This window comes from Equus caballus, chromosome 9 (genome assembly GCF_041296265.1).
Source record: "Equus caballus isolate H_3958 breed thoroughbred chromosome 9, TB-T2T, whole genome shotgun sequence".
Taxonomy (NCBI): domain Eukaryota; kingdom Metazoa; phylum Chordata; class Mammalia; order Perissodactyla; family Equidae; genus Equus; species Equus caballus.
The window spans coordinates 29,489,104-29,515,846 of NC_091692.1; the positions used below are offsets into that span (position 1 = coordinate 29,489,104).

A 26,743-nucleotide genomic window follows, 5' to 3' on the forward strand; every position below is an offset into this window, starting at 1 on the left:
TGAGGTGTATGGGGAAGCCGTTGTGGTTTAAATGCGATTTGGACTAAATTTTATTTAAACCAAAGAAGCCTGACTTACAGCCTGTCAAATGTTCGTTGTATATTGTCCCAAAATAAAGAATGTACTCTTTTTTTTCAATATTTCTTTTTCTGCTTTATCTCCCCAACCCGCCCCCCCCCCCCACAGTTGTATATCTTAGTTGCAGGCACTTCTAGTTGTGGGATGTGGGACGCCGCCTCAACGTGGCCTGATGAGTGATGCCATGTCCGCACCCAGGATGTGAACCCTGGGCCGCCGCAGTGGAGTGCGCGAACTTAGCCACTCAGCCACAGAGCCGGCCCCAGAATGTACTCTTTGAAGGTAAGAACCAATGCCTCTCTTCTTATGACACCAGTACTTTTTGAAGGTGAGTGTCCTTTCCCATGACACTGGGGTCATGCTGACCCACTGTGCATGTACTAATCTATAACAAAGTATCTCCTTGAACCCTTGAGAGAATGTACCCCTGTCACACTTGATGTATGTCTGTTTGGAAATGGTATATAATGGTGCTGAAAAATCACTCTTCTTCACAGCACTTACGAAGGCTGCACTCCCAGGCTGCAGTCCTCAGCTTGGCTCGAATAAAACTCCCCGCTGTAGAATGACTATTGATTATTCGTGTCAACAGCTCGACCATCTAGGTTTGTGAAAGTACACTTTATGATGTTTGCACAATGATAAAATCACTGACACATTTCTCAGAACGTATCCCCATTGTTAAGCAAGGCATGACTATAGTGGAATACTATGATGATTACATAGCTGTGTTAATGTGGAAAGATGTTTCTAATAGTCTGGTAATTTCTAAAACCAGTTAACAAGATGCACATATGATATTCTTTTATTCTGAAATATTTATGGAGAGCCTTGTGTATGCCAAGCACCAAGCAAGTGAGTGGTAAACAAAAAGAGATCTGTTCCCTGCTTCTAAGGAGCTTACAAGCTTTGGAGGGGGATGAGGGGGAGGGAGACAGGCCACATACATATCTTCCAACTGACTCCTGTTGGCATATTAAAGGGATATACGTTTTGAAAATACAGACCATTTCTATGTGTCTGTGTATCTATGTAATATCTGCAGCACCTCATCAGCATAGTCTACAAAGAGAACACACACACTCAGCCGTATGGACTAGGAAGTGGGTCAACAAGAGGATACTTGGAGCAACTGCCTTGTGATGAACTGAAGCACACAAATCTTCTACAAAAATGCTCTAGGGAGAATCTTAAGAAACGCAATGTAGTTATGGAAAGTCATCCACTGGAAGACAGATGCGAGACAGATCGCAGAACCACAGAAAAAGAATTGGAACAAAGAGCTTCCGCTGTTGACAATTCAAGACTAAGACTGACCAAGATCAGGTACAAGTTCTTGAACAAATAACTGTTCTTCTACAAGTCTACAGCTTTACCCTTCCCTACTATGTTGGGATCTAACAAATAATAATGAAGCCTCCAAGATAAGAAAGATCTCATAATTAGGGTCAGGCTCAAAGGATTCTGACATTCTATATTCATTTCATTTAAACATCTGCACTACAATCAGTAAACTTACGAGAGTCATTAATTACAAAGGGAAAATTTTTTTCTTTGGAGCACAGAAACATGTCAGACACCTCAACCAAGAGATCAAAAGTTAACATTCACCAGCGATAAGACCTATCTACATCACACATGTGCCAATATGATGCACTGAGAAGGGAACAACCTCACCACTGTGGTATTCTTGTCACAAATGCTTAACCCTCAATTTAATCATGAAAGAACACCAGATAAATCCAAACTCAGGGACATTCTGCAAAATAACTGACCGGTACTCTGGAAAAGTACCAAGGTCACGAAAGATAAAAAACTGTCACAAATTGGAAGACACCAAGGAGACACCATAACTAAATGCAGTGTGGGCTACTGGACTGGATCCTCGACCAGAAAAAAGACATCACGGGTGAAACCCGAATAGAAGACTTTAGATTAACTCTATCAACTGCCTGGTTTCAATGACCGCACTATGGTTACATAAGAGGCTAACAAAGGGACGCTGGGTGTAAGGTATATACGAATTCTCCGGGCTATTTTTGCCATTTTTTTCTACTTCTAAAATTATTTCAAAGTAAAAAGTTTGTAAAAGTAACTTCAGATGAATGATAAAGAGATATGGGGGATCACTCAATAACTCTTACATAAAAATATGCTACCTCCTCGGGGCTGGCCCTGTGGCTGAGCGGTTAAGTTCGTGCGCTCCACTGCAGGTGGCCCAGTGTTTCGTTGCTTCGAATCCTGGGCGTGGACATGGCACTGCTCACCAAACCACGCTGAGGTGGTGTCCCACATGCCACAACTAGAAGGACCTACAACGAAGAATCTACAACTATGTCCTGGGGGGCTTTGGGGAGAAAAAGGAAAAAAAAAACTATGCTACCTCCTCCAATAATTGTGCTAAAAAAAACCCAGTAATTGCAAATAAGGCGTAAACCAGAATAATCTGTAAGTATTCACTAAAAACCTGTGATTGGGATAATCTAGAGAGCCGACTAACTTTCCTAGGGCACTGAAGTCTCTCCAGATAAATAATCTACCTCATTTTCCCTATTAATCTTTTTTAATTCAATTCAACTTATATTTATTTAACATCTACTATGGGCATGGAACTGTGCTGGGGCCTGATAAGATTTTGATACATTAAGAACATTTCAGTACACAAAATGACAAAGAAAAACATAGAGTAACAAAACTGGAAGGAACTTTTCACTCCCATACAATCTAGCAATCAATACCGGCACCCTTTTTAGTGTGATTGCTGCTAGGAGCTCAAGTGCATCCCCTTCAGCATAAGCGGTTCTGACCTCTACAATTATCTCCAAAAATTATCCCTGAAGATGCCAAAATGACTCTAAAACATACTCCATTTCTAGTACTTTTTTTCCATCTAATCATTATGTTGTTGGTGCATTACAGTACACAACACAAAATTAAAGAACTTGATTCTCTGAACGTCAAGGAAGGGTCAAGCTGGTATAAACCCACAGACGTTTACTTACTATCCTCTTAGAAGAGGTCAAAGGCAACATCACAGAAGGCCGGGGTTCTCAAAGTGTGCCCTCAGAGTCAGCAGCTTTAACATCACCCAGGAACTTGTCAGAAATGCAAATTCTCAGTCCCAGTCCAGACCTGCTGATTCAGAGACCCAGCCCAGCATCTGCGTTTTCACAAGCCCCCCCAGCTGACTCTGATGCACCATCAGTTTGAGAACCACTGATGGAACAGCAGAAAGACTGGCCCCGTGAATCTGGAGGCCTGATTCCAATCCTTGCTCTGCCACTAACACCTCTACAATGCATTAGCCGCTCAGCTTCTGTGGGGCTCAGCCTCCTGATCAGTGAGGGAACTGCAATAGCTCACTACCACAGTCCTTACACCCTAATTTGATAACCATGAAAGCATTCATTTGTATAAGGCCTAAAAGTGAAAACACCACTGCAGTATTTCATCACGTATTTCTCTCTTTAATCCAAATGAAACAATTAAAATTTCTTCTTGGCATCCACCAGCCTCTGAATCAGACTTAACATAGCTACAATAATTTCTTCTGATTTTAAATAAAATTCTGTTTACTACTTTGCTGTAGCAAAAGCCATATAAATGCTAATTTTACAGTTTCCTATTTAGTTCTCTATCAAGTCTATTTTGGAGCAATTCCTCATAATAACAAAAATTCCAAGAAACCCACCTACTACAGACTGAATTGTGCACCCCCCCCCCCCCACACACACACAATTTTGATGCCGAAGCCCTAATCACCAATGTGATGGTATTTGGAAATGAGGTCTCTGAGAGGTACTTAGGTTTAGATGAGGTCAGAACGGTAGGGTCTCCAAGACGGGATCAGCGTCTTTAGAAGAAGACGAAGAGAGACCAGAGTTCTCTCTCCATCTCTGCCATGTGAAGACACAGCAAGAAGGTGGCTGTCTGTAAGCAAGGAAGAGCCCTCACCAGGAATCAGCACCTTAATCTTGGACTTAACCTCCAGAACTGGGAGAAGTAAATGACTGTTGTTTCAGCCACCTGGGGTTATGGTGTTTTCCTAGAGCAGCCCACAATGACCAACACACTCACTCAAAATACCCCTCTGCTGTGGGCATAGTTCAGAAGAACTGTGCTCCAACCTCGCATAAAGAACGTGTGTGATCAGACCACTGAAGTACTCAGCAACTATGAAAGAGAAAGAATTTTAAAACGTACAGATCTAGATACTTCCATTACTAAGAAACACAGCTTAATTTCATCTCCTAGTCATGGATTTATAAACCGCGATTCTTCTCACAGCCTGTGGAAACTATGACAAAAACCTCTCAGGGGAGATGTGAGAAAGAGGGAGAGAGGAGAATCAAATAAGAAGAGTCCGTTTTATAAAGGTTAGAGAGTTCTCTTCGAACACAAACCTAGGTAGCACGAATGTGGGCAGAAATGTCCCATCAATCAAGTGAATACCCACTAATCCTTGAGACCTAACTCAAATGCTGTATCCTGCAAGCTCGCGCCACTCCTTCCCAGGCAGTCAGACATAAATTACTCTGTGCTCCCCTCTCTCCATTTCAGCACTGAGCAAAAGGCACTATACTTGTTTATGGATCTGTCTCTTCCACCAGACCTTGAAATCATCTAGGGCAGCGTGTTACTCTCTCCAGCACCTAGAATGGTGACTGGCATGAAGCAGTTTGCTCAAGTGGAGCCACTCTGCTTGGCTGAATACAAGAGGAACTCTCTGTGCTATCTCACAGCTTTTCTGCAAATCTGAGATTATTCCAAAATAAACAGGTTTTTTAAAAAAGGCACCAGGAGCCAGTGTATTATCAGTAATAATCACACCTGCCTTACATGTCACGCAAGAAGACACCAGCTACTAGAGAGCCTTGCCTCAGTGTTTTTCAGACGTGCCAGCAGGAGTCAGTAACCTTACATGGAGCAAACTTGAAAAACAATGAGTAACAAACACTTGAGACGCTAATCCTGACCTTAACTTTGGTCAAACTGTTTAACTTTAGTCTCAGTTTGTGAAAAGGGACTAGTAATTCCGACCCTACACGGCTGCCGTGCTACATGAAGTCTACAGAGTATACATCAAATGAGCTCTCCTAACGATGTTCTAATCAATACGTGTTAGTGACCTTCCCCAGGCAGTGTTGCATCTGGACTAACGCTTCACCGCAAACCAGGTGCGTACTGTAACTAGTTCCACCGGCACGGACTGTAAAGTCCCGACACAATCACCATTCGGGCTATGATTACCTAGAAAATAATCCTACATATGTGTCCACAGATGCCAACCCTGCCAAGATGTCCTAGGCCAGAACCCCCCAACCCAATAAACAGGCTATTCAAAACTCAACGCAACCGCAGGGGTCAGCAGCTCCTGGCACCCACCTCCCCCCGACTAAGCTCCAGAAAGCGGGCACGCACACTCAGGCCGTGCTCGCCCACTAGGAAGAGGTGGGTATCTCCAGGGACGATCCCGCTGCTGCCAACAGCGACGTGCGGCAGCCTGGGGTCTCCCGCTAGTTGCTGAGAGCAGCTGGACCCTGAGTGGCCAGGACCGTCCACTTCCAGGCGGGGTGCTCTCGGGCACCAGCATCCTCAACCGAAGGAGGCGCGGGTGGCAGCAGCGCATCGGTGCGCTGGGGAAAACAGGGCGTGGGCGGGCAGCCACGGACACCACCGCCCGGACTAGAAACCTCCCCCCACCGGGCAGCTCCCCGCCTGGGCGCCCGCGTTCCAGTCGGAGAAGCCAGGCGGTCGGAAGCGCCCCGACTGCGTGCAGGGCTGCGTGGGGCGCCCGGGGAGCCGCTCCCGAGCCGAGAGCCCGGGCCCGCGGGGAAACGGAGGCCCGCCGGGTCCCCGGGAGCCCGGCTCGCGGAGCGAGCAGGTGACGGCGGGGGCAGGGCGGCTGCGACGCCGCGCGGGCGGCGGGCGGGTGTCGGGCGAGTCTGGGCGGCGTCGGGAGGGACCGGCGAGCGGGGGAGGGGCGGAGGCGGGGGGAGGAGGGAGGAGGAAGAGCCTAGGGCCCTGGCGGGACTCCCGGCGCCCAGCTGCCCGGCCCGAGCCCTCAAGCCACCGCCCCCAGTCCCCGGGCATACGCTGGACGGTCCCCGCCTCCAAACCTCCCCCCAGGCCCGGCCAGAGAATAACTTACCCGTTTGCCGACGGAATCGCTCCTCCTGGCCCCTCTGACTGACTCCTCCGGCTCGTCGTCTTCCGGTGATGAAACCGGAAGTCCCACCCCTCCCCAAGAGGAAAACGGAAAGCCGAAGGAGTCAATCTAAGGAAGGGGAGACGCAAACATGAAGATATTCAAAGAGAAAGTCAAAAAGAAATGATATACTAAAAAACTGTTTTCATAGTTAATAGTATTACAGGTACAAAATTAGGTTCTGTCTCATCTACCATTAAAATAGTTTTAAAAGCAGTTATTTAAACAATAGACTGAAACATACATTTAATAGGCATAGAACATGAATGGATCATTTTAAAACAGAGAGATGTAAATTTTTAAAAATTAGATAAAGAAGTTTGGCCAAAATAGTTCATCAAAAACTGCCAAAAGCAGATTATGAGAGTTTCCATCCATTAAATGAGAAAATACCAAAAATCTAATGCTAATGGTTAGAAGGTGCAGTAAGCTGGACAGCACTCACAAGTGTCAAATGGGTCAGACTTTCTGAAAAGCAATTCAGTTGTATCTAAGAACAACTTTAAAACCTCATCATTCACTTTGAAACCCAGTATGTCTACTTCTAGGGGCCTGTCCTAAGAAAATAATATGAAAAGGTTGCAATGATGTATACAAAAAGATGTCCACCACAGGGTCATATATAAAAGTAAAAAACTGAACAACCAACGTAACAAGCATTAAAAAATGGTCATATAAACCAACATATGCATGCATACGAAGTATTATACTGCCATAAAAATATCTACCAAGAATATCTAATGACAAAGAAAAACACTTCTCACATGATTTTAACCAAAAGCAGATTTTAAAATATTATGCATAGCACATTCAGTTGTGTAATACCCCCCCAAAAAATCAAAATATTAAAGTGGATATGGGTAATTTTTTTTCAGATTCATTAGAATTTATTAATTCCTCTCAATTTCCTACAACGAGCATATAATGCCTTGACAACAAAATTTAGAACTATTTTTAAAGAGGTTTGGGGGCTGGCCCGGTGGTGCAGCAGTTAACTGTGCACGTTCTGCTTTGGCGGCCCAGGGTTTGCCAGTTTGGATCATGGGTGCAAATATGGCACCGCTTGGCAAAAGCCATGCTGTGGTAGGTGTCCCACATATAAAGTGGAGGAAGATGGGCACAGATGTTAGCTCAGGGCCAGTCTTTCTCAGCACAAAGAGGAGGATTGGCAGCAGATGTTAGCTCAGGGCTGATCTTCCTCAATTTGGAAAAAAAAAAAAAAGAGGTTTGGTTTTTTTTTCTTTCACTTCATATACTTCTGGTACAAAATACTAAGCTTCTAACAAACCAAACCTTTCACAAATAACAGCTACGAAGTCTGGATAAAATACTAAAAAAATAACTATGTGATGGCTCTGGAGACTAAACAAAAGCTGGAAGTTTTTAGTGTGGAGTCAAGGCCCAAAGCAAGCAAATGTCAAAAGGTAATCCAGCACGCCTCCCCTTTTGGGAGGCTTTACCCAGAGGATATCCAGGGTCGGAGACCACTGACGAAAGACAGGCAGCTAAATCACAAGGGAAAAACCAGTTGTACTTCTGGATCAGAGGGAAAGTGTCCGAATGCAATGATAGCCACAGAAGAGTAAGAAGTAAATACCATAAAGGAGAGAGCTAAAGGAACACCTGAATCTATGAATAAACCCAGAAAACATAAACCATGTATGAACAAGAGTGAAAGCAGATTGCAATTAAACACCAGGAATGAGATAGGAGTGGCTGACTACTGCAGACATGACAGATAACGATGTGGTCGTAGTCAAGTCATCCGCCTGCTAAAATGAAAACACCAACAATATTTAAAGCAACACAACAAAATCCAGAGACCACACAACATAAAATTCAAAATGACCAAAATTACTTGAGTTAGGAAGAGTCAGAAAACCGTGTCCAAATCTCAAGCAAAAAGATGTATGGCAAACATGATGGTCAAAATGATGGAATTATTTTAAAAGAACCATACAGTAGCTGTTACAACAATATTAAGTGAAGTAAAGAAAATATGTTTGAAACAAATGGAAAAAAAAATAATAAATTTCAGCAAAGAAATAAACATTATTCTTTAAAAAGCCACATGTTAATGTCAGAAACAAAAGATAAAATATTTAGAATAAAAAAAGGGGCTTAATAACAAAATGGAAATGACAAAGTAAAGAATCAGTGAGTTTGAGGACAGATCAACAGCAATCATCTAACAAAAAGAATCTAAGGAAAAAGACAGAATTAAAAAAAAAAGTAAAGAGGGGCCAGCCTGGTGGTGTAGGGGTTAAGTTCACGGACTCTGCTTCAGCGGCTCAGGGTTCATGAGTTCAGACCCCGCATGAGGACTTACAACACCATCATCAAGCCATGCTGTGGCAGCATCCCACATACACAATAGAGAAAGAATGGCACAGACATTAGCTCAGGGCCACTCTTCCTCAGAAAAATAAATAAAAAATAAATTTAAAAAAGAAAAGAGACTCTCAGGGTCCTATCTGAGGACTACAAAAGGTCTAATGTATAACTAATTAGCTAGAGTCCCAGAGGAAAAGAGAGAGAGAGAAAGAAAACGGAGCAGAAGACACTTCTGAAGAAACAACGGCTTACTCAGGAATATCCAGCTTTGGCAAAATAAAGAAGTCAGTGGACCTTCTCAGCAGATACAAGTATAAAACTGCATAGGACTGTCAAAAGCAACAATTTTATGATTCTGAAAACCATATTCAGGCAACGAGTGGAAAATGCACTTTATCCAAAGCCCTAGGTAAGAGGCTGAGAAAGGAGCACTTGCCTGGGAGACTACCATCCCCGCGACTTGGTGAGAGAGCATGCTAGCTCTACCAACACATGACTGGCACAAAAAGAGGAGCTATGAGCTAAGGCGGTGGAGGGAGGAAGCTATTTGGAGCAGGCAGCAAACCTCTATCGCTCTGTCAGCCAGAAGGGACCAAAGTTGGTGGGAAGCAACCAAAGAAATCTCACAACATTGGTCCACAGAGGTATGAGCCCAGTCTGGGCAACTGTCAGACTAGCAAGAAACTCAGCAAGGAGATCCTATAAATGAAAGGCCAATAAAAGGACCAGATGAAGTTCCCCACACATGCCTGGTTGACTAAGCAAAGAAACTTCGAGGGAACGTGGTAGACAGTAAAAGCCCCAGAACAGAGGCTTGGTAACTAGGTAAACTTTGAATGTGCCCCCTGTACACCCACAAACAGAAAGACAGATGGCAAAGATCATAATGGGCTCAAGGTGTTTGACTACAAATTCTGCCCAAATCATTGTGTGACCATTAATTCTTACATTTACAGGGGAAACACCCAGAGAGTAAAGCAAAATACAAGTAAGCAAGCATTTAAAAACTGAACATAAACATCAGTGTCTGTACACCACAGGGAGATAAAATTCTATGCTTTTAAGACCATGCAAGTTAAGGGAAAAAAAGACATTCTAGAAAAGTGCATCAAAATCCAAACTTTCCACATCACACTATACAAAATGTCTTATTTTCAACAACAACAAAGAAAGAAATCATAAGCTGTGTTTATAAGAAAATATAAACTATGGTCCAGATTCAGGAAGAGAAAAACGTCAATGGAAAATTGGCCCAGATGTCAATGTAGCAGAGAAAGTCTTCAAGTATCTCCTGTAAAGAGGTTCTAAGAACTCTTTCAAATTTTCAAAAATTTTTTAAAAATATAATAACAGTGATTCCACAAATAGGGAATGCGAATAAGGAAATGAGAATGATAAAAACAACCAAACAAATGCTAGAGATGAAAAGCACTATAAGAGAAATGAAAAAATTATTACATGGGAAAACAGCAGATTTGAGAAGGCAGAGGAAAGAATCAGTCAAATTAAAGATAGAATGATATTAATTATCGACTCAGAAGATTGGAAATGAAAGAAAACTTTAAGGAAAATGAAAAGAGCTTCAGAGACCTATGGGACAATTTGAAGTATTTCAACAAATGTGCAGTAAGAATCCCAATAACAGAGAAAAGAGGGAAAGGGGTAGAAGAAATATTTTAAAACGTAATAGCTGAAAACTTTCTAAATTTGATGAAATACATTGATCTACAGATACAAGAAGCTTAACAAACATGAATAAGTACAAACACGAAGACAGTCACACCTACAAACATCATAGTCAAATTACTAAAAAGAAAAAGACAATAAGAAAATCTGGAAAGCAATCAAATCCACCACATACAAGGAACAGCTACATGTTCAACAGGTGACTTTGCATCACACTGAGGAGAAAAAAATACAAATAAGAGCTGACTTAGAAGAAATAACAGAGGCCGAAAGCCAGAATAATAATACAGTCAAAGTGCTGAAAGAAAAACCATCAATAAAGAATCACATATCCAGCAAAACTATACTTTAATAATGAAGGGGCAGTAAAGACATTCCCAGATAAATAGAAGATGACAGAATTCATGTCAACACAGAATAAGGCAGTAAAGGAGGAACAGACAAAGAAAACACAGGAGACGCAGAATAATAAAGAGCAAAATAGTATAAATCCAACCAACTACATTACATTAAATGTTAATAAACACTACAGTTAAAAAGAATTATCAGATTGTATTAAAAGATCAAAACTATGTGCTAAGCATAAAAGACACAATTAACATTCAGAGACAAAAATATTCAAAATATAAAACCTGGAAATGATACTCTCATGCAATCTGTAACCACAGGACAGCCAGAGTGGGTAGATGAATGCCAGATCTAAGAACAGATTTTAGGAAGAAGACTTACTAAAAGTGAAGAGGAACAAAGAAGTGAAGGCATAAATACCGGATAAATACAAGTAAAACTACTTCCATTCTCGTTTACATAGAAAATCCTCAGGATGTAAAATACACACATACACACACACACGCCCACACTAGAACAATTAAATGAATTTAGGAAATTCAAAGGATAAAAGGTTAATAAACAAAAATCAATTGCACTTTTAAATATTAACAGCATGCGATTTGATTGAAAATTGTGCAAAAATAAATTTAACCAAAAAATGTGCAAGGCCTATGCACTAAAGACTAGAGAACACGACTGAGAGAAATTAAAGAAGACTCGATGGCAGTTTCTTAAAAAGTTAAACACAGAGTCATCACATTACCCCAGTCATTTCCCTCCTAGGTAATTACCCAAGAGAAATGAAAACACGTGTTCACACAAAGACTCAGACAACAGCACATACGACAAGATATAGCAAATTGATTTACAGTGACAGAAAACAGGTCACGGGTTCCCTGTGGCAGGCAGGAAGAGGTGGTGGGCTGCAAAGAGGCATGGGGATACTTAAGGGGGTAAGAGAAATGTTCTTTTATCTTGATTCTGTAGATGGCTTCAGAGGTGTATAGAACTGTCAAAACCCATCAAATTGTGCACTTTATATAGATGCTGTTTATTGTATGTAAACTATTCTGCAATAAAGTTTTTGAGCAATAAAATAAACAAAAGAATAAGTGAGTGAATGAACAAGGGTTTTAAAGCAAATAAGCATTATACACCTGTTGAAAAGGAAAGAATAAAATTTAAATGGTGAGGAAACTTTGTAAACAAGTTACACTTTTTAAAAAATCTCTAGTTTTGTTTCTTCTAATTTGTCTGTTTTAAGTCTTAAATCTGTCTTGAGCATAAGGGGATAAAACCTTAACAGGTTATACTATAAAAACCAGTCATAGAAACAAATCATTTAACTATGGCTATATAAGGAAAATGACCTCATATCTCATAGATTGTTTTTCGATCTGTAGAAATAATTCAGTTTTACTGCTGAAAGCAGTACCAGCTATCAGATGGAAAACAAGTCAGTTTTATCGTCTGATTCATCTTGAACACATCACGTCTGCGTAGCCCACAGAATCACAAAATGTAAAGCTATTACAGCACTACAGTAGAAAAAGCGTCACTCCCTAACAGACTCAGGAGTATAGTCTACACTTGCCATCTCTCTGTCCAAAACAATGCTGGTGGAAACAGACTCTTCCTGAACAAGAATTGTCACAATAAGTAATTGCACTATGAAACTGAATGACTGCGTTTTTATTACCATTATCATACAGAATTTTTACATACTTAAAATTCTGACCAGAAAGGTTAGATTAGAATCACCTGGGCCAATTTGGAAATGCTAAAAGATATGTATGGACACACACAAAAACACACACTTACACACTCTCTCTCTCAGTCACACACAGACATGTTTGTTAGTATATATATTTGTTTTTAAAAGGTAAAGATAACAGTAACATTAATAACAACATAGTACCTCTCTCTATCTAAATATAGAAACATATCGCAAATGTATAATACTGTCCTAGTTTTGCTTTACTGCCAAATAAACAAAGCAATTAATTCAGAGGGTGTCACTGATTCCTAAACTCATCATTCATGAACTTGATTATTAACGAAATTAATAATGAATAAATAAAACTGATATACCTAATTTCTTCAAAATTGATCACAATAAAAAATGCCTGCTTTGATACTATAATTGAAGTAAGTTATATAAGAACAAATGGATAATATAAGCCTTGTCTATTAATTCTTAAAACATAAACCATTTAAAAGCATTCCTGAAATCAGACAAAACAGTTAGACCACATCAGGAGAGCAACGAAAACAAAATGACCTGAATCGTGATGCAGGGAAACATGAACACCTCAGCTATCAAAAACTCACCAAGGCAGCAACATCACCCACCAAGCCTTAGCTAAAAGTAAGAAACCTGCCCAAAAGGGCTTGGAGCAGCAAAACATATTTGAAGAGACGATGTTTGAATTTAGGTACTGGGATTGAAGGTGAGTCTCTAAGTTCCTTCCTCAGATCCATCACCCCTTCCTGATACTTACTGATAAACCTGATTCATTGGCTTCTTATCGATGGCAAATAATGGAGAGCAATTGTGCTACTCTAGACAAGATCACTGATAGCAGTGAAATGGGAAAAGGGAAGAAAAACTAGAAAAAGCAGACAGAAAAAATTAAAAGTAATCAGGGAACATTCAGATATTTAAAAACACCCTTCTCTGGGTCAAAATGCCCAGAGGACATGATTTCTTAGAGCCCAACATGACAACGCACAAAATAATAATCCTAAGTCACTGAGACAATATTAAATCAGGTTATGGAGAGGTTCCAAAAGTCGAAAACTAGGAAATTAATTTTTTCAAAGGTTCTCACGAAAATGATTAAAGTTAAAAAAAAAAACAAAAAACAAGAACATCATGAGACATAAGTCCCCAATGATTCAGGTCCATCCACCAAGCCATCTAAGCAGTTATGGCTGGTGGGCAAGGCCTGCGCGTGCTCCATGGCTGTGCTCTGCTGTCCTCAGGCCTCAGGCTTGCTGCCTCCTCCAAGAACCAGACGGCAAACCCTGACACTGGATTAGCCCTCTGCCTGCACATTCCCATCTGCCCCCACCACAGTTCTTACTACTCTGCGTTACAACTGGCATGTGACCTTCTTGAGCAGAAGAAATAAACTCTTTCACTAGCATCCCAGAACCCAGCACAGTACTCAGCATATAGTAGGATTTCAGTAAATACGATTTTTTTAAACTTATTAAAAAAAACTTAAGCTATGTTCTATCTGCAAAGCATATTTTGATAATAACAACAGACACCCAAAATATGCCACAAGAGCATAAAGTAAGAAGTTCCTGTTGACTGCTAAGATTAGAAAGTCTTCACAGAATGGACAGAGTTCCAACCACACATTCAAGCTCAGGATGAATTTAACCAAATGGCTAAAAAAAGTACAATGGTCCCCCCCTTACCTGTGGTTTCACTTTCTGCAATTTCACTTACTTATAGTCAGCAGAGGTCTAAAAATATTCGATGGAAAATTCCAGAAATAAACAATACATAAATTTTAAATTTCTCGCCATTCTAGGTAGCGTGATGAAATCTTGTGCCATCTAGCTCCCTCTCACCGGGGCCGTGAATCATCCCTTTCTCCACCGGATCCACGATATCCGCCTGTCAGTCACTCAGTAGCCCTCTTGGTTATCAGAGCGCCTGTCAAGGTATCACAGTGCTGGTGTTCAAGTCACCCGCATTTTATTTAATAATTTCCCCAACGTGTAAGAGCAGTCGTGCTGGAAATCTGGATATGGCAAACAGAAGTTATTGCTGTTACTCTCTCACTTTGCCCAATTTCTAAGTTTATCACAGCAGTGTACATGTCGGAAAAAACGTATATGCAGGCTTCAGTACTATGCAGTTTCAAGCACCCACTGGGAGTCTTAGAACGTATCCCCCCCACATAAGGGGGGACTACTGTATTTCGGGAGACAGGGATACTATAAGCACAAGTAAAAGAAAACGAGAGCAACTGGGTAACACATAGGTTTTCAAAAATGGCAGCAGTGAAAGGTAAGGCTGGAAAGACAGGCAGGGCTGCAGAGGAGCCAAGAGGGGTTAACATAATGGAACTTAACAAAATGGAGGTTAACATTACGGAGCTTCACACAATGGCATGCTCCAAAGGTCACACGGACACTTAGTCCTCCAGAGCGACTCCCTCTCCGCAACGTCCAGCAGTTTCATTGCATGTAGAATACATTTTGCAAGTAAGAGACAAAAGAAAGACAACAACTTTGCTATATGATTCCTTATGTCAACACTGTTTTACCCTGGACCAAATCAGAGAGTTGATACCATAAAAAATACTTCAAAACACTACGTGATGTTACGAGGAAACTACTGGCAAAACTTACTTTCGGGTGGTGATTATTATTCAAACCACACGTGATAAAATACTACTAATCATAAGAAGTGGTACTCTTATAATACAACTGATATGCAATTTTTTTAAATTCTTCAATTTTGAAATCAAGTTGAAAGTACTGTGTCAAAAGACAGTGAAACAACTATCATTAATCTTCAAAACTGACAAACAAAAAAGACATATAAACAAGTGCCAGGATAATAAAAATGGCAGTGTTCATTTTTTAGAAGAAAAAAATAAATTGTACTAAAATTATTAAGCTAACAAAGCAACAGAAAAACATGAGCAGAAAAATGACAGTTATCTGCAAAATTCATAAATGCGTCTTTTGTATAACCATAATGATCATATTTTATGCTGTCATTTTGCATTTAATTGCTCACCCTGGTACTTTTCTTCATAGAAGCCATCGATATCCCACAGAGCCAGATGCTGAATTGCAAAAACATACTGTGACCATGGACTTATAAGAAAGTTACTTTGCTGAGCTGTGGTGTATGACAAGTTAATTTTTGTAATTACACTTCTTCCAACAATATATGAAGCTACTGCCTATGATTAGCCTATATTATTCAAAAGAGGCAAGAAAGTATTCTCTATAAAATACTAATCAGATTTTTTAAAGACTTCAGCTGATGTGAGAAAGTTAACTTTTCAAAAAGCTTTTCTATAAGACGGCCAAAAGTAAAAATCACCACCTCAGCTGAAATATATAAGCAGATTAATATGTTAAGGCATGACTATGTTTTCTGAATGTTATTAATACATAATGCCAAGTTATTTCAAGCCTTTAGGAAACGTCACATGCTAATCTTGGTCTTTTGATCATTACTTTTAGTTCTGCTATATTATGCTAAACATAGTATTCAAAGGATAAATCCATTAACCGTCATTTAGAAAGAAATGGCTATTGCACAATAATCTATCCGCAGGGCGTAAATTGTTTTAAATTTAAAATATTTGCAATGACGGTCACTGTCACATACTCAATAGTAATAAAACAGTAGGACATCATACATTGCTAAAACACAGGCTATTCCCTATAATATAGTATCTTTGTGCACATACTACAAAATTTGGCAGCTATTATGTTTTGTTTTATTCATTAAAAGAGAGCAAATGACATTTCCCTTTTAATAAACTTCCCCCATGTTGAAGCCAAAAGAGTTATTTAAAGATTAATGTTAATTATCAGGACAAAACAACCTGAGCCAAGTTTTCCAAATGCCTAGGTCAAATCTGCTCACTGGAGGAGGATATTTAAAAAATAACTATGTAATATATTTTTTTTTAAAAACTCTATCACTTAGAGACTTAAAATTTAATAGAAGTTATGTTTTAATTACATAATACTAACAAAATGGATATTTTCACTGCATTATACAAAAGGAACGTAAGATACTAAAATGCTCTAGATAAATCTGAAGTTTTCCTCAGGATTTTAATAAATATATAATGACCGATTTTTTTAATGTGTAACGTCGTTCCCACGTCATTTCCTAATCTAAAGGGGTTTGTGTTTGTGAAGGTGTCAACTCAATGTATATTCAAGACTTAATAAAAAGTCCTAGAATTTTGAGAATCTTGGAAATCTTTTATTTCAAATCCCTCGTGTGTTTTTTTCCTAACTTGGACTGCAATTTGAGATATGCTATTTCACGGTTCCACGTCTGCTTAGAGATCACCAACTCAGACACTGATCGTACAACAGGAGAAACATAAAGCACACAGAGCTGAAACACAATCACCAATAAAGCAAATACCTGGCCTTTCGGGTCCTCTTTGTTCTGACCCCTGCTATTTAAAAGGGAATGATAAACTCTGCAGACGTCATCGGGCATATACTAAGAAGGAACATGCTCAAATCCCAGCTATTTGTATTTTTCTTTCCCCTGCCCAGCCTTGATCTTCCTCCCTGGTCTACTTCATTCATTCTGCGTGCTCTCCAGCCACCTCAAATGGTCCAGGGACTCATTGCCTTTATTTCCAGTCTCTACCTTACTTCTAATCTCAGCATCTCTTCCTGGATGACCTACAGATATCAAACACTCAATACAACCAAAAACAAATTCATCTTGCTCTCCTCTCCCAAACCTGCTTCCATGGAGCTAGTCTGCCAGCTCTCTACACAAAGATCAGTGCTCTAAACTATTCTTAGTTCCTCCCTCTCTCACCTCCTCCTTCACTGGCCCTTAATCCTGTCCTTTCCACATCAAAAATGTCTCTCCACTCTATCCTCTGTACTCTACTTCTACTGCCTTATGTGGAACGTCATCAACTCCAGCCTCTCGCGTGCCTCAGTGGCTCCAGGGAGAGAGCCTCCTCTAATGGGGCCTCCACAGAAAAGCCTCAGTTACTGAAGCGAGCTTCTCACACAGCCCCTGAGGACAGTATTCAGTGTCTGAATAGCTGTGCGAAAGGGAATGGTACCTATTAAGGAAAAGGGACAACACCAGAGGGTGGGAGATCTGACAGCTTTGACGGTTTCAACTTGACCATAGGAAAAAGTACCAAGTAAAGCACACAGCCTTCAATTCAAAGCCCTTGACAAACTAAACCTTGTCCTCTTTCGGCGCTTCTCCCTCTTTTAGGCCCTGCTAAGACCCACATTAGGCTGCTGACTGGTTCTCAACCAGGTGTGCCTTCCAACAAGCTGCCCTCTTTGCCTAAAAAGCCCTCTCCTCCTACATCCGCACAGAAAACTCCCATGGGTCTTCCACGTTGCTGTGATATTTTCTGTGACTTCTCCAGGCCAACCTAATTACTCCGCCGTGCACCTCTGGCACTGACAAATGTTCTGTTGCAGCCAGTATCTTGGGACTGACTGCTGGGGTTACTGAAGATTACAAGGACAAGAAGTGGGATGGTTTACTTTTTGTGCCTAGCACAAAGACTTTTCAAAAACTTCATTAATTTTAAATGAAGTGAATTTGTTGGAACATAAAGCATTTTGGGAATTTAAATAAACGGAAAATAATCATTTTCTTTAAACTTAAAATGTTTGACAAGAAATGAAAAAGGTAACAAATTAGTTCTGGAAAAATGCAAACTAATTCCTATACTCCCATTCTGAATCAATCTTACAAATGGGACTAAAAAGAAGGAAGGAAGCGCCTGTCTGGTTTTTCAAGTAAGAGAAGGCAAAACCAATATGGCAGCAAGGTAAGGTTCTGCCTGCTCCACAGAACCCATGGTACAGAATCCATGTTTCCGACCTCTTGTTGTGCAGAACTCTCACGTTGCATGTATTAAGGCTGGATTTAAAGACTGTAGAGTAGTCTTAATAATCTGTGCAGAGACAGCATTTTATAGTTTCTAAGCCACGCTCACACACATTATCTCATCAACTACTCAAAGACACATCATTTCTCCACTTGGAGAGGAAGAAACTAAGGCCATTTTCCTACAACTAATACATAGAGGCTGGAATATGAACCCCCAAGAATTCTAACACTAACTACATTGCCTCCCTAACAACCACATTTTAAAGATGTCCAATACAGGCCTCAGAACACTAACCCAGGACACATACATGATGCATGCCAGGGCCAAACCACTCACCTAGCGTTCTTCTGAAGTTCACAATAAAAAACAGAATGAATGAACATTAATAAAATGGTTCACTTTTGGAGCCGTCCCAGTGGTGTAATGGTTAGTTCATACACTCTGCTCCAGCAGCCAGGGGTTCGCAGGTTCCAATCCTGGGCACGGATCTAGCACCACTTGTCAAGCCACACTTTCGCAGTATCCTACATAAAATAGAGGAAGATGGGCTCAGACGTTAGGTCAGTTGACAATCCCAAAGTTATTAAGTGTACAAGCAAAAAGAGGAAGATTGGCAACAGACATTAGCTCAGGGCCAATCAACCTTACCAAAAAAAATATTTCACTTTGAAATAGACCTTAACGAATAACTTTGCTTTAAATTATAACACTACATATTATTACATTTTACACGTTACCACATATTCCATAGACTATGTAACATAACATAGTCACAGATTCTAGCAACTAGGACGTGGAATCTTTTGTATTGGGAGGGATAGGGCTAAGGAGGAGTTGCATTATTCTGCCAACCAAAATAAGCAAGATTACAATTGGATACTAATTAAAATCCAAATTTAATTTTGAAGTTTTGTGCCCCCTCTCCATGAAATGGGTCCATGAGGAATGGACAGAAACAACTCATATCCACTTGTCTAATTCTGACAGGACATCAGATAAAATAACAAGAGTGCTACTTTAAAAGACTCTGCCCAATTACCCAGTAAAATGAAGGATTTATCACATTCATTGAACTTGGAACTATTCCTTCTTATACAACTAAGTTTGACTGCTCTGACTTTTATTTTCAGAGACTGTTTTTCCCTTCTCCACTCAGGTTCACTACATTGATTTAAAATGCAGAGGGCAAAACTCAAAGACAATGACTAACTCATTTTGATTGTCAACTTGTAAGCTAGTGAACATTAGTAAACATATTAGATACTAAAAATACAGTAGTAAAACTTATAGCTCTTTACCACTTAAAAAGCATTCTTATTATCTCATTTGACGCTAGCATCACTGTGAGGTATAGTTACAGAAATATTACTCAAATTTTTCAATAACACTCAGAGAAGAGAGGTGATGTTGACAATCCCAAAGTTATTAAGTGTACAGCTGCCTCGGCCCATGAGGACAGTATTCACACTGTCTGAATAGCTGTGGGAAAAAGAATAGTACCTATTAAGGATAGAGGGGGAAAACCTAAATTCAGTAAAAACATTATAACATTTCCCCAAACTACACTATTCAATTATTTTAGATATGATCATTAGAAAAAAAAATGAAGAAAATGTATAATTACACATTTCTACTCAGTAAGAGAAATCTGAATTAATTAGAATTTTAAATTGAAAATATTAAAACAAAAATCAATACTCCTACACTAGAAAAAATGAAAATTAGAAATCTCATACCACACTGGAAAAGTTTATACCATTTCTTCAATTTCATTTTTCTATTAATGTGTGTAAACTCTGTAGAACTAGCCAAAGTAATTAAATAAAATAGACATAATATCCAAAAATCATGAAAGTTTATACATTTTGGTAAACTTTTAAAAGTTAAAATTTATCTTTCCTAATTGAAAACTGGGTTAAAAATCTATCACAAATATACAAGTACAAAATTGCAGTGAAAGTTCCATCTTTGGTATATTCACATGAACAAACAAAATAATTATCACCTCTTTGAACGGAAGTTATAGACTTTTTCAGGTCAAAATTCTGTTAAAATATAACTATTTGAAGTGTTCAAAAATTTGCATTAATGTTAATATGGCAACATTTTAATGTGGACAATAACAGAAAAACGTCATTCCCTCCACAGAATTCTGCCTCTAGAAGTACATTTAACAAAGTTGGAGGAAACAGGATGCTTGTTGATAGTGACAGGCTTATTTCAAAACCCAATTATATCTGTTCATTCCCTTTTGCTAATTAAAGCAAAAGGCATCAAAATCTCTCCTAACGATGTTCTAATCAATACGTGTTAGTGACCTTCCCCAGGCAGTGCTGCATCTGGACTAACGCTTCACCGCAAACCAGGTGCGTACTGTAACTAGTTCCACCGGCACGGACTGTAAAGTCCCGACACAATCACCATTCGGGCTATGATTACCTAGAAAATAATCCTACATATGTGTCCACAGATGCCAACCCTGCCAAGATGTCCTAGGCCAGAACCCCCCAACCCAATAAACAGGCTATTCAAAACTCAACGCAACCGCAGGGGTCAGCAGCTCCTGGCACCCACCTCCCCCCGACTAAGCTCCAGAAAGCGGGCACGCACACTCAGGCCGTGCTCGCCCACTAGGAAGAGGTGGGTATCTCCAGGGACGATCCCGCTGCTGCCAACAGCGACGTGCGGCAGCCTGGGGTCTCCCGCTAGTTGCTGAGAGCAGCTGGACCCTGAGTGGCCAGGACCGTCCACTTCCAGGCGGGGTGCTCTCGGGCACCAGCATCCTCAACCGAAGGAGGCGCGGGTGGCAGCAGCGCATCGGTGCGCTGGGGAAAACAGGGCGTGGGCGGGCAGCCACGGACACCACCGCCCGGACTAGAAACCCACACCGGGCAGCTCCCTGCCTGGGCGCCCGCGTTCCAGTCGGAGAAGCCAGGCGGTCGGAAGCGCCCCGACTGCGTGCAGGGCTGCGTGGGGCGCCCGGGGAGCCGCTTCCGCGCCGAGAGCCCGGGCACGCGGGGAAACGGAGGCCCGCCGGGTCCCCGGGAGCCCGGCTCGCGGAGCGAGCAGGTGACGGCGGGGGCAGGGCGGCTGCGACGCCGCGCGGGCGGCGGGCGGGTGTCGGGCGAGTCTGGGCGGCGTCGGGAGGGACCGGCGAGCGGGGGAGGGGCGGAGGCGGGGGGAGGAGGGAGGAGGAAGAGCGAAGGGCCCTGGCGGGACTCCCGGCGCCCAGCTGCCCGGCCCGAGCCCTCAAGCCACCGCCCCCAGGCCCCGCGCAGACGCTGGACGGTCCCCGCCTCCAAACCTCCCCCCTCGGCCCGGTCAGAGAATAACTTACCCGTTTGCCGACGCAATCGCTCCTGCTGGCCCCTCTGACGGACTCCTCCGGCTCGTCGTCTTCCGGTGATGAAACCGGAAGTCCCACCCCTCCCCAAGAGGAAAACGGAAAGCCGAAGGAGTCAATCTAAGGAAGGGGAGACGCGCGTCAGGCTGAGAGCCTGGCGGCGTCTGACCGGGAAGGCCACCTGGCACTTCCAGCGGCTCCCCGAGCGGGTAACCCCCGGGCGATCCCGCCTCCTCCCTCTCCATCCCTCCTCACTCCACCCCTTCGCTCGCCCGCCCGCGGTAAAGAACCCCGAGGGCGGTGCGGGAGAAACGGACGCGCCCGGGCCGGGCGGGAGCCGGAGGCCTGCGGGCCGGGCGGCCGGCCTCCGCCTCCACCGGCCCAAGCGATGCCCGGCGCCTCTGAGGCCTCCTCTAACGGAGCGAGGTTTTCCTGCTGTGCCAGGCGCGTGCGCACCTCCGGGTTAGGAGAACAGCCTCTGGATGCTCCTAGCAGGGGTCCTCAGAGTCGCAGACCCTAGGAAGCCACGAGCCGAATTCGGATTCTAACGGGTTCTAATGAAAAATGCAGGAGGATCGGGGTCCAGTTCTCAGAAGAGGGGGCTGGGCTGCGCTGGGCTGGGCTGGTGTCTGGCTAACACAGAGGCTGAGGGAGGGATGCGCTGGAATGAACATGTGGAGCGAGAAGAAGCCCAGACCAGGTTCTTTGTGTGTCTGTGGCCGACTGCCTTCCTCCAGCTGCAAGTGCAGAGAACGTGTGTCACCACAGGGCTCTTGCACTGTCCAGCACACACTCACGCAAGGTTTATTTTTATGAATACAACGTAAAACCAAGAACATTCCCAGTCCTCGTTATCTTCCATAAGAGCATCTACCAAATCTAACTGACAGTCCAAACCTGGACAGTCCCAAACCTGACATGTTGCCCTCCTTCAATACGATGACGTCCCCTCCTGATCATGTCACTATATACTCCCAATAAGTATACTGGGTGGTCATCTTTATCCATGTGCATATGCTTCTTTGGTAAAATTTTTTAAAGCAAATACTTAAATTTCTCTATCCCCAACCTCTTTGTCTTCTTATTACTAGTTAATTGGTCTTCTGGCTAATCACTGGGCGGATTTCTGTCATCCCTCTGAATGTAATCTATCTGGAAAATACTTCCTATCTGGCTCCCAAACCACAGCAAGACCCAGGTAGCCACATGGCTTGGGTTTGGGTAGAAAACATGGACCCATCAATGAGAGCTGGGGAGACCCATCATGACCCGGGGAGGCAGAAAACCACGGCTCTGGACTCAGGCATCCCAGGGTTGGAATCTCCTAGATTCAATGACCTCATTCGTCCTCCTCCTCTCCTCACCTGGTGGCAGCTGAATAATTGACCAAGACACTGCAGGTCTCAGAGATTCAGCAGGAATGCAGATCAGCAAATACATCTTCTTATTTAGTGACTTGGTAAAACTGATGTTCCCTTGCTCAGAAATGGTTATATTTTACAACCAACTTTTGTTAATTGACTACTATGAACACCCTTGTTAAAATATAAATTGGCGTCAGAAACCTCGTGTACAGTTAGTCCTTGGGACCTCTGCCAAATACATCAGGTAGGTCCACGGAATCTGAAAACCTCACAAGATTCAACCAAATCTGGCGAGCATGGACTGTGCTTAAATAGTGACGAGTACCAAACACCTGCGAATATTTAACCAAGAGGACTTGATGTTGTCCAGCACCAGAGAAGAAGTGGCTCCTTATGGATGCCTCAGCGAGGCTGATGCCACAGGTGGGTCCCGTTTCTGTGACAAGAGGCAGGGTAAGCTGGCCCCATGATCCAGCCGTTTTAGAGATGACGCAGCAAGCTTTAAAACTGACATTTCAAGCACCCACAAAGAGATGGAATGTGTGGCACTTTGTTTTTATTTGGAATCATAAGAGAAACATTTTTAATAAACCCTTAACTTCTTCTCCATTAATGCTATTTAAATAGTGAATTCATAAAGACTGAAGTGATTTGTTTACTTATACTTAGCTGTAGAAAACTTACGTGCTTTTGTTTATTTGTTTACACCATCAAATCCAATCAAGCCAAACAAGATGGTCGACTGAAATGACTGATGAATGCAACCTGAGCTGACAGCTTTAAATTTGGGATGTGTTACTGATGTCAGGTTGATCAGTTCTCTGTCTAAAATTGATGCTATTTAAAGCTTTGAACAATTTAGATGTAGTCACTGAGTAAAATCCCAACGGGGTGAGAGAATTCCATCAGGGCTGATTCTGCTGTGGTGAATTTCCACGTGCGCAGGTGTCAGAGGGAGAGTGGCCTCTACCGATGGGGTAGTGAGACAGAACAGGATGCAGGAGGGGCGGTGGGCTGGCGTCACTCACAGCAAAGGTAAAGAGGCTTAGAATAAAGATAGACGCATCTTCTCACAAGGAATCCCAAATGGCATAAGAGTGTGAATATTGGTCATTTCTGTTTCAAAACTTTTCAAGAAAGGAAAAAGTGAAGGGGAGGCAAGAAGTGAATATGTATCACGCTTCAATAACTCATCTGAAAATGAACCCCCAGGGAAATCATGGTAGTCGGTGGGGTAGACCAATGTTTTTATTAACAATATAAAAGGAATGTGTGGTGAAAGCAACGGTGACATAAGTACTGACAGTCAGTGGATGAATGATTATGTGTCCTGAGCACCTCAGGACACAGCAAACTAGAGCAATTCCACCAATCAAATGGCAAGAGAAGTCTAATCGAAGAACCATCCTTGTGCTGGAAGGGCAGAATGAGTCCAGTCCGGGGACTACTGGGGCCAGACTTGGGGAAATCAAGTTGTTGAAGGTAGCTGTGACTTTAGAGAGGTGTGCAACAGAGACATTAAGCCATTTCCAGTGTCTCTACCTTTAAAATAGTTTATTACTGGTCCAAATGTCCAAAGACGTATTAAAGAGGGAAAATATTGTTTACTGGACAGAAATTCTCTGGATATTTAGATTCTATTCCTGTCCAGGGATGTGAGAGAGGGGATATGTCAGCAGCTCAGATGTAAGCTGGAAGGTTCCCGTCGTTGTTAATGCAGCTTAGCCGTCTCTAGGAAAAAGGCAGCAAATAATTGGGATCCTTCTATGTAGTTCCACCTAACAAAAGAAGAAATAAAGAGAAACTGTTATTTCCATTCAAATAATGGAGGAAAAGTAGTCTACAATTTAAACAGGAAGATTTGATGACATAAATTCAATCTAAAATATGCAGCATGTCGGAAGGTTACTGATGTGGACACCCTGTGGTTTGCACACTGAGAGATCAGCCCCCTCAAGAACCTGCTCACTGTTGATTTTCTCCTTCTGCGCGTGCTCTCCATCGTCCACAGTGCCCAGCGGGAGCATCATCACACTCTTTTGGATAACATCCTGGAATATATTGGCAATTGGTGTGGTTGATCCATCCCGGATCATATCTGGTTCTGTTCCAAACACTGAAACACAGGAAAAGAAGGCATTGAATAAATTAATGAGAAGACTACCCCCAGTGATCTCCGCAAATGTCGTGTTCACTTTATCTTTCTTTCTTTTTTTTTTTTTCCCACCATGAAATTTGGTGGCTGGGATAAGTAAGCGTCTTGATATCATGCAATTTATATTCTAAAATAGTCAATAGAGTCAAGAAGAAAACTGTGGTTGCCTTATTTACTATTATCTACTTTTAAAAAATATTTTTAAATAATATTTTAAAGTAACGTTAGACTTACAGAAAAGTTGCGAAAGTAGTACAGAGAGAGTTCTCATATATTCCTTACTCTGCTTTCCCTAATGTTAACATCTTACATAACTATTGTACAATTATCAAGAATAGGAAATTAACATTGGATAATATTATTAACTAGACTCAGCCTTTATTTGAATTTCACTCTTTCCCTTCTGCTGTACCAGGATCCAATGCAGAATCCCACACGGCATTTTGTCATTGCTCCTTAGTCTCCTCTTGTCTGTGACTGTTTCTCAGTCTTCCCTTGTCTTTCATGACCTTGACCCTGCTGAAGAGTACTGATCAGTTGTTTTGTAAAATGTCCCTCAGTTTGGGTTTATCTGACGTTTTTTCACGATTGGAAGAGGTCATGTGTTTTGGCCAGAGTACCACAGAAGATGTACCTACCTACTTTTATGGTTGCTTCACGAATTAAGTATTAGAAACACTAATATTAAATATTAGGAACACATTTCTTTGGTGTTTTGTGTTTCTTTTGTAACCAACATATGAATAAATCGCTGTACTCAACTTTCACCTGAATGTTGCAGTGTTTGTACTCAACTTTCAAGGTATCCCAGGAAACAGTTTTAATGGATATCCTGGGGTCTAGAAAGAGATGAGTTGAAACCTTCTAGGCTATAGGGAAAGTTGCCAGAGATGGAGTGGGAATGAAAAATAAATGAAGACACAAAAGAGAACATGCCGTGTCTTCTGGATCCACAGAGCAAGGCGTGAATGTGAATAAAGATGATGTACACTCGTGCATTGCTTAACGACAGGATACATTCTGAGAAATGCATCGTTAGGTGATTTAATTGTTAGATGGTTTAATTGTTGTGTACTCACACAAACCTAGGTGGTATAGCCTACCACACGCCTAGGTGATATGGTGCTAATCTTATGGGACCACTGTCATACATGCAGTCCGTTGTTGACGAAAAACTCATTATGTGGCAGACGACTGTCCTTTGTTGGCAGGACTGGTTTAGCACACAGACAGACAAAAAGGTGCCTTATGCATTCCTGCATTTTCCTGTATTTCATGTCTTTACTGTTGAATTTGACATTTCAATCACACATCTCTCTTCAGCTGGCATTCCATTTAACTTCCTAACTCTTCTTCCTCTTTTCTTCACCCCCAAATTTTACTGGTAAAATACTGCTACAACTGAGGGCAGTGGGGATGATTGTGTAGAGAAGTATGGCTCTCGGTGTTGGACTTGTCCTCTAATTTTTGATGTCTGTGTCCCTTGTACTCATAGACGCAGAGAGTTAGTGCTCCAAGGAGGTCTGGAGGCCATTAAACCCAGAGCTCTGTGACCGGGAAGAGCAAGTCCCCACAGGGCAGCCCGGTGCCAGCTTGCTCGCTCCACTACAGTTTAGCTTCTTCATTTTTAACCCCAGA

The 26,743-nt window shown here is 41.9% G+C and overlaps 1 protein-coding gene across 4 annotated transcripts in view; it reads right to left on the reverse strand.

The window, feature by feature from the left end:
* The window catches only part of LOC138915533 (large ribosomal subunit protein uL15m-like), a 79,387-nt gene extending 57,722 nt beyond the window's left edge, over nucleotides 1-21,665 (reverse strand). Inside the window, exons 1-3 of one of the 4 annotated variants that reach the window (XM_070222241.1) lie at nucleotides 21,581-21,665; nucleotides 18,580-18,767; nucleotides 6,230-6,355 (exon numbers count right to left, since the gene is read on the reverse strand). In XM_070222241.1, coding sequence (XP_070078342.1) covers nucleotides 6,230-6,355; nucleotides 18,580-18,626 — 173 coding nt within the window. In that variant the 5' untranslated portion in view covers nucleotides 18,627-18,767; nucleotides 21,581-21,665. Of the gene's footprint in view, nucleotides 1-6,229; nucleotides 6,356-18,579; nucleotides 18,768-21,580 lie in introns of those variants that run through there. The other 3 variants (XM_070222242.1, XR_011421587.1, XR_011421586.1) reach the window with 3 other exon arrangements.
* Nucleotides 21,666-26,743: the final 5,078 nt, after the last annotated feature.